This window comes from Carettochelys insculpta, chromosome 6 (assembly GCF_033958435.1).
Source record: "Carettochelys insculpta isolate YL-2023 chromosome 6, ASM3395843v1, whole genome shotgun sequence".
NCBI lineage: Eukaryota > Metazoa > Chordata > Testudines > Carettochelyidae > Carettochelys > Carettochelys insculpta.
The window spans coordinates 11,604,527-11,613,183 of NC_134142.1; the positions used below are offsets into that span (position 1 = coordinate 11,604,527).

General features: G+C 62.6%; 1 protein-coding gene across 1 annotated transcript; it reads right to left on the reverse strand.

Annotated features, from left to right (window-relative positions):
- Positions 1 to 5,788: 5,788 nt before the first annotated feature.
- On the reverse strand, positions 5,789 to 8,425 carry OTX2 (orthodenticle homeobox 2). Its single transcript, XM_074998661.1, has 3 exons — positions 8,329 to 8,425; positions 7,913 to 8,064; positions 5,789 to 6,409 (listed from the first exon to the last, which is right to left on the reverse strand). Exons 1-3 carry the CDS (start codon positions 8,423 to 8,425, stop codon positions 5,789 to 5,791), a joined length of 870 nt encoding a protein of 289 aa, XP_074854762.1.
- Positions 8,426 to 8,657: the final 232 nt, after the last annotated feature.

An 8,657-nucleotide genomic window follows, 5' to 3' on the forward strand; every position in this document is an offset into this window, starting at 1 on the left:
TCGTCCTTGCGATGTAAAACGATCAGGAGAGGTTTAGCCCCTCCCGGCAAGCGGCTGTTGTCCTTGTGACCGTGACTTAAAAAAAGAAAAAATCCCTGGAATGGAAAAGACGAGCGATGGCTCGGAACGGAATGGCCGGGAGCTGACTGGGAAGGAAATGGTTATACACCCCCCGGGAGCTAAATGCTGTATTGATCACCGTTGAAAATTGCGCGCCGCAGAAGCGCAGTGTTTTAGCGCATCGGAAATGCTGCGCTCACTGGTTGGCCGGCTGGCAACGCCGGGCTTTTAGTTGCTTGGACGGTGGGATTGCCTGTTTGCAAAAGCAATTAAAGAGGGACCGGGCTCCTCTACACAAGGGACTTAGGGCCAACTAGGTTATGTCGAAATAATTGTTTTGAAAGCTCTTTTTTCGAAATAACTCTGCAAAGTAGCCCTGGGGCGGCTGGTCCTCGGTCGGGAATGGTCGGTTTGTTCCGCTCACCCTTGCGCGGGATTTTAATAAGCGTTATAACTCTCACAGTCTAGGCGGGCAGCTGAGGACCTGTTCTGCGTCTCTACTCTACTGCTCAGCCAGTTCTGGGCTGAACAGTCCTATCGCCCATCCCAGCTGGTGTCTGGTCGGTTCCCTTAAGAAAGGGGCAAAGCCCCCGGAGCAGCTGAAAGCCGCCCAATGGCTTGTGCTTTGCAGCCTCTCGCAATGCACCGGGGTCTGGTGTCAGGAACCAAAGCGGGCGTCTGCACCCTTCCCGGGGGGGGGGGGGCGATTCCGGCGCCAGGCAGGGCGCTGAGTCCAGCCGGGGCAGCAGGCGGGTTTGCGTGGCGGTGATTTGAGTGGTGGGAGCGGGGACGACACCGTGTTATGGGGAAGGCAGCGTGTGGGAGGGGCTGGCCATGCAATAGACAGGTCATGCGAGCCCTGGGGTGTGTGGGGCTGGAGTAGGTCGTGTGTGTACACAAACACACACACACACACACACACACACGCACACGCGCGCACACGCAATTATAATGGACCGAGCAATTAGCCCCGCTGGCTTGGGAAGCAGGAGGGCGCGGAGTGACTGCGGGAGGACGGGGCCAGGTTGCAAGGGGGATTCCAGCCCTGGCTCCGAGCGCGACGCTGGGCGCTGCGTTGGGCTCTCCCCGGGGCTGGGGGCCCTGCGCACGGAGCAACGGTGGGAGGTAATTCCATTGCACCAGGCCCGGCACTTGCCAGAGGGCTCTGGAGGCCCATTGGCAGCGCGGGGCCTTTCCAGCAGCCCTGCGGCGCTGTGCAATGGGGGGAGAGTCCTGCCTCGGCCCGCCCTGGGCTGGCACCGCTGCGCCTGCCCGTGGCGCGCAGGTTGCGCGGGCGGGGACTGAAGATTGCGAGCTGGCGCGCGCAGAAACCGCGCGTCTTTGCGCGTCGGCCGATCGCTCCCCCCCCCACGCCTCCCCGCGGGGTGGGCGAGGCGTGACCCCGCGCAGCACCCCGGACACGAGCAGCCTTCAGCCAGCAGGGGGGCCAGGTGGCGCTTCTGCTGGGCTCCCGCGGGGCAGCCCCTCGCAGAGCCGGCGCGGGCGAGGAGGAAGTCTGAGAGCCGGCGGGAGGCGCAGCTGGCCTGCCCCTGACCGCCGCCGCTGCGCAAAGGGCTGCTGGGGATGCGCAGCGCCGAGTTCCTCTGTAGTCTGCAGGGAGCGTCCCCGCCAGCCGAGGTCTCCCCCGGCGCGCTCCCCGCCCCTCCCCCAGGGCCCCCCACCACCTTTGGGCTGGGTCCAGGTGCGCCTGGCTCGGCAAACCGGGTCCCTCCTCTCTGAGCCGGGCCCAGGGGGCAGCTGGGGAGAGGGGCTCCCCAGCCAGGCTCGCCGTCTCCCGGGCGCTGCCACCGCTGGCGTGGGCGGCTGGCACGCCTGCTCTGGGGCGCGGGTCTCTGCGGCTGCATCTGGCCCTGCGATCAAAGCAAGGCCGGGCCCCGCCCCGCTGCCAGGGGCGAGAGCCCCCCGGGTTTCCGCGGGGAGGCGGGTGGCGCCCGAGCGCTTCCCAAACGCCCCCCACCCTGCGCCCTGCGCGCCTGCTGTGGGCTTCGGGTGGCACCTCGCTGGCGCAGCTTCGGGGTGCGCTCGCCGCGGCCCGGCCCGGCCCCCCTGCCCCCCGCCGGGGGACCCCCCGAAAGAGGTGATTGGCCCAGCCAGCGGCCAGACCTTTCCCGGGCCGGGAAGCACCAACTGCGGCAAGCCGGGGCGGCAGGAGCCCCGCGGGGGTCGGGTGGGCTCCAGTCGCTTTGCTTCGCCCGCCCGGCCGGGGATGCTGCTGGGGCTTAGGCCAAGGCCGAGCGCGAGCGGGCTGCGGCGGTGAGTGAATCACACGGGCTTTGGCTGCATCCCTGTCCCCCACGTAGCCTTGGAAACTGGCAAGCGGGAGGGGGGCCGGGGGCCGGCTGTTGCTTCCAGGCGAAGCCAATGATGGTGAGCAATGGGGAGAAGGGGTCCCCCACAGGGCCCGAGGACGGACGCGGGCGGCAGGGAAGACGCAGGGGAGCCCTGGTAGGTGTGACACCAAAGCAGCCGGACCCTGCAGGCTGCCCCGGGGAACCATCACAGCCTCCGGGGCTGGCCGGAACCTCGGGCTTCCAGCAGCAGCAGCAGCGGAGCGGGCCCAGCAAAGCCCCCGGAGGGCCCCGCAGAGGGGCGAGATTTAAAAAAGGAGCTGGGCTCTCCGCTGCCTTTTGCAACTTTCCCGCCCGGCTCCCAGCGGCTGAGTGCGCTCCGGTGGCCATCTCCCAAGCGGGCTATCCCCAAAGCGGGGCGGGGGGTGGGGGGAGGAATCACGTGGCTCTGTCGAGAGAAGTATTTTGTTCCGAATTGCCTTTCCCAAAATGCAAGCGCCAGGAAACGACTCCCGCGCGACGGCCGCGGCAAAAGCAGTGAAAATGGGCTGGAAAGGCTGTGGGCTTTTCCCGGTGCAATTTGCCAGGGTAAAGTCGAATGTCTTGTGACCGAACTCGGATTTAAAAGAAGAGCACCTCTCCCGAGCTGTTTGAATTGATGGAGGAACAAGATGAAAGAGAAGCAGAAAGAAGATGAAAGCCTGGGCGTCACTGAGCTTCTCTGAGTAAGGGGGAAAACAGCGACGTTATTTTTGTCAATTGAAAAATAAGGATCGTTACCAAAAGACAAGAGAAACGAAAAAAATCGAATTGTCGACAAAAGATGCCATAACGAAAAAAAAAATCGCCAGTTTGGAAAAGCAAAAGAGTGTAAAGAAACGGGGGTTTAGCGGGTTTTTAACATCTCTTTGAGAGCCTGACACGGAAAGTCATATTGCCAGTGGAGAAAAACTGAATTCAGTCGCTTTTTATTTTTCTCCATCGATAACCCCGCAGGACATTTCTCCAAGTAGCTCTGATTTTGGCTTGTCTTTGAAGTGAGCCATACAATTGCTAGAAGAGAATTAGAAGACCTGGAGCGTGTTAGTTTTTGTTGACCATCATTTCCATTGATAACCGTTAATTCTCTCTCTTTAGGTCTTGCAAATTTTTCGGTTTAAAAATGGCAAAAAGCCGCGTGGAAACCTCCGTGCGTTGGGGAGGTGGCGGATTTGCTACCTCTTTGCTTGTTTCTTGTGAAATCGTCGCTTTCCCTCTCCTTTCTAGGGCTCATTAAACCAGAAATAAATACAGTGATGAGAAGCGACTTCTTTGACTGGCATTATAGACCCTCAGCTTCGGCTGGGGGATGGGGGGACGAGGGAGGCTGGTTCAATGGGGGAGATTAGGTGAGGCACCCGAATAAAACCTGGAGAGTTGGGAAGCCTGAAGGAAGCTCTTTGCAAAACTACCACCATCCACAGCCATCAGGTCCTGGAAGCCTGAGCGCTGGGAGACAGCAGCGGCTGGCAGCGCTTTGATCAGCTTTAAAAACCCAGCCCCAGCCCATTTGATGCCAACTCTTCGCTCCCAGGCTTCACAACAATGGGAGCAAACTCCAGGGCCGGGGAAGGTTTGAAGCTGCCACCGGCCCGGCTTCAGGCTCTTGCAGGGCGGCTGCCCAACAGCAGAGCGTTTTCAAACGAGCTCCCCGGGGCTCTAGAGCTGGACCCTGGGCACGGTCGCGCCTCTCTCTGGGGCAGGCCAGAGGGAGACTCAGGTGTATTATTTTAAAGGGCCCATTTCCCCCCAGGCGCAGTTTCCAGAGAGGAGCAGAAGGGAGCAGGGCTCCCCCCCCCCCTTTGGAAATGACGGCGTGAAAACTTTCCCCCAACCCCTTTGTTCAGGCATCACTTCTGCCTCAGTTGCGCCCATGGCCTCCCGGCCCCTGCTTAGCGCAGAAAGTTTCCAGTAGCCAAAGAAACAGCGCTTGAAGCAGCCAGGCGTTTCTCTCCCCGCCCTGCGTTGCACCCCGAGTCATGACTCCACAGCCCCCTGCCGGCCTCTGAAAAGCGCCCAGGATTTTGTTTTCCTCTCAGCCGAGACAATCGGGGAGTGGCCCGCAGATTTAACCCCCCACAACCACCGCTGGTCTTTTCCACCTGTGCCAAAGCAAAACCGCAGCAGAGGGGGAAGACGCAGCCTGATCCCAGCGCAGCCAATTCCATTTGCATTTCTCCCACTTTATGTGCCGTGTCCTGTAGAGTAGGCTGTAACCACTTACTTCCCCCCTCTTCCTAATTCACCCTCTGCAATTAAAATGGAAGACGACCATAACATGTGCTAGAACCATTTTAATATAATTATACATATCTGCCAAATCCAGGGGAGGAAAGGTTTCTGCATATATATCTTTTTTTTCTCAATTAACACCTGCAAGCATAAACGACAATGAATTTCTCCGTTTCAATTCCTCGAGGTCAGAGCAACTGACCAATGTCCTGTTTGATTTCTACTGCCGGCTTGGCCAAGCAGTAAGTTACTAGAGATGCCTTTCGGGTCCTCGTGTTTTTCTTCTTGCTCTTGCATTCAGAGACAGTTTGTTGTAAAAAGTTTCAGTACCGCGCACCTGTGGGGCCAGGTGAGCTTTTTAGGATTTTTTTTAAGCGAGTAGGTAACTCAGTTGCTCTGAATTTCACTTATCACCTATGGAAATCACAGCAGAACCCCTGCTGGGAAGGAGTTCACAGTTGCATACAATACAGGAGATCACAGTTTTGAAGTCTAGCACAGATTAAAAACCACAGATGTACCATTTATATAAGACACACACTGATTGTCTCTTAAAAACTACATATTGACTCCTTATGAACATTTCTTTTATTATTTTTTTTAAATAAAGTAGTGCAGCTAGGACAATCAGTCACACAACCCTGAACCAAGGTCTGGGGGTGCCAGCGAGCAGGTTGGTCGGGAGACAGTGGAATGAGCTGGCCAGAGGATCCCTTCCAAAGACTTTGCACCAAGGGTTGCCTCGCCCATTGGAAGCCTCTGGGTGAAGGCCCTTGCCACGCACACAAAAAAGAAAGACAAGAAAACACCCATCCAAACCTAGCCTTGCTTTGAGACCTGGCTCAGAGATGGGATCTTCTGCCAGGCCTTGCAGACAAAGCGCCCCAGCGACCGGCTAAAACTAGGAAGCGCACAGGTGGGGCTGTTTGCTCCTGCTTGGTTCCCAAGGCTTCATCCTTCCGCTCTTCTCTACCCCTTCCCAGAGCTTTGGGCCAGGAGGTGCATCTAGGTCCGATCACACCAACTGTCTCTTGTGTTTTTCTTTTTTTTTTCTTTTTTTTTTTTCTCTTTAATTTAACCCAGACCTGACTACCACGGGAATGTTCCGCCCAGCGTGTTCGCTAGAGACGCTGATCCGCAAGGGTCCTTCACAACACCTGGAACTTCCAGGAGGAGGTCTGGTCTTTATAATCCAAGCAGTCGGCGTTGAAGTTTAGCTTCCAGGAGGAGGTTTGGTCCTTGTAATCCAAGCAATCGGTGGCGGAGTTAAAGCCCAAGCTGGTTGCTCCGTAGCCCTGGGTGGAGAGGGAAGCCGGGGACTGGTTGAGGTGGCTGGTGACTGCATTGGTGCCCATGGGGCTGAGGGTGGCGCCGGGTCCAGGCAGCTGGTGGTGCATGGGGGTCAGGTAAGATCCACAGTCCATCCCTCCGAAGTAAGAGGTCGACCCGGCGTAGCCTTGGCTGTAGCCCGAGGCCTGGGTGTAAGTCATGGGGTAGGAGCGCTGCATGCAGGAGGAGGAGGTGGACAGCGGGTCGGAGAGCGGGGAGATGGACGCCGGGCTCCAGATGGACACCGGGGCGCTGCTGCTGGAGATGGCCGGGCCTGCGGTGCTGGAGGGGGGCGTGAACTGCCCGCTGGCCCCGCTCTCGGAACTGACTTCGCGGGCCGGGGAGCTCTTCTTCTTGGCCGGCCTCACCTTGCTCTGCCCCCCGTTCTGCTGCTGCTGCTGCTGCTGGCGGCACTTGGCCCGCCGGTTCTTGAACCACACCTGGGGGAGAGAGCGGGGGTTAAAGGGGCCCCAGCTCCGGGGGACCGTGGCCATCCCGTCCGCTTCCCCCCCAACAGTGGCGCCTTCCACCGAGAGGAGGACAAAGGGGATCCCCCCCGCTGCAGACTGACCCCCACGGGCGATGCTCTTGGTCGCGGCCCGTCTCCTTGCCCGGCCAGGGACTCGAACCCGGGGTCAGCAATAAGAAGGCTCCAGCCGAGCCATCGGGCCGCGCTGCGCACAAGTCAATGCAGACCGGCGGGCCTAGAGTCTGGTCAGTTTCTCGAAGGGGGCGGGGCGGGTGCACTGCGGGCAGGGCAGGGCAGGGCGAGGGCAGCCTGGCCCGTGGCTCCAGGCCCCGATCCTGCAGGGATGTCCCGCACCGGGAGAGGCGGTGGGAGGGGGCGACACAGGCGCCCGGGGGGTTCCCAGCCGCTGTCTCCGGGGCTTGCAGGGAAAGCCTGCAGGGGGCTGGGGGGTGGGGCGCCCGCAGACAACTCCCCGGGGAAAGGGGCTAAGGAACCCCCCCCCCGAAAGTTGCGTGCCCCACAAACGGCCCTTCCTGGGCACCGGCCTCCCTGCGATGGTCGCCGGAGTGGGGAAGCCAGGACTGCCCCCGCTTCTTCGGAGAGGGTGAAACCAGCTTTCTGCTGGGGACACGGCTAAGCCACGCCCCCGCCCCGCCAGGCCTGCAGCCCCTGGCCACCCCGCCTCTGGCTCTGAATGGGGAGGGGGTTGTCCCGAGGTTCTTGGCCTCCCGGACACCCGCTTTCCAATCAGCTGCCAGGGGGGGCTGCGGCTGCCCCCTTTGCCTGGGGCTGAGGGCAGTGGCGCTGGGGGCGGTTTGCAAGGGCGCGGTCGGTTTGTGGTGCCGCGCAGGCCGGGGGAGGAGGTGAATTCTGCCTTGCGGGGGTGGGGCGGGGCGCGCCCCACAGCTAACCCCCCTGCCCCCCGGATCTCCCCACCTGCCTTCCCTGGACGCCTGCCTTGGGCCTGCCCGGCCCCTCGGTGGCGGAGGGGGTCGGGATCGGGCCCTTCAGCAGCTGGGGAGAAAGGGATCGGCTCGGCCTGGGGGTGTGGGGTGTCTCCGACGCCTCCCGGAAAGGGATCCGGAATGTCCGGTCTGGAGGCCGGCCGGGGACCCTGCCCTGGTCCTGGGCAGAGCCGGGCACGCGGGAGGAAGTGGGGCTGCGAGGCGGCTGGGGGCCAGGAGCGCTTGGGCGAGGACGGGGCTGGGGGTGGGAGGGCTGGCCGGGTTGGCGGGAGCTGGGAGGGGGCTGCTGCTGGAGGTGCTGGGGGGCGGGGGGGCTGCTGCTGGTGGGGCGGGGGGGCTATTGCTGGGGTAGTGGGGGTTGGGGTAGCGGGAGGGGAGGGGCTGGCCCGGCTGGCTGCTGCTGGAGGGGCTGGGGGCGCGGGGGGCTGATGCTGGGGTGGTGGGGGTTGGGGTAGCGGGGGGGGAGGGGCTGGCCCGGTTGGCTGCAGGGGGGGGGGGCGGGGCCCTACCTGCACCCGGGACTCGGGCAGGTTGATTTTCAGCGCCACCTCCTCGCGCATGAAGATGTCCGGGTAGCGGGTCTTGGCGAACAGCGCCTCCAGCACGTCCAGCTGCGCGCGGGTGAAGGTGGTGCGCTCGCGCCGCTGCTTCCGAGGGGTCGCTGCAGAGAGCAGCCGGGGGCCCTTAGCGGCAGCCAGAGACCCCCCCAGGCCCGATCCCCCCACACACACCGCGGCAGCAGATCCCGACCCCCCCCGGGACCCCGCAGCCCCCCCGCGCCCGCCCGGCTGGAGAAGGCTCCGGGGCGCCTCTCCCGGGACGCAGAGCGCCCCCACCCCCAGCCCCAGCCCCAGCCAGCAGCGGGGCGGCCGGGCAAGCCCAGAGCCGGGGCCTCGGGAGCGGTGGCCCGGCCCGAGCCGCTTACCCGGGTACCCCACGGACGGGTGCAGCAGGTCCATGCCCGAGGTGGTCAGGCTGAGGCCGTTGACTGCGTAAGGCGGTTGCTTGAGATAAGACATCATGCTAACGCTGGGCCTGCAGGCGAGGCGAGGCGAGGCGGCGGCGGCGCGGGGCCCGGGGGCAGGCCCGGAAGGTCTCGGTTCCCTGGGGAGCGGGGCCCGGGGCGGCGGCTGAGGTCCGCAGGCTGCAAAGCGAACGGAGGGTGGGTTAACCCAGAGGATTACATCCCGCCTCGCCGCAGCCCAGCCCCCGGCCTCCCCCAGCCCACGCGGCGGTGCTGCCCTGGGCGTTTGC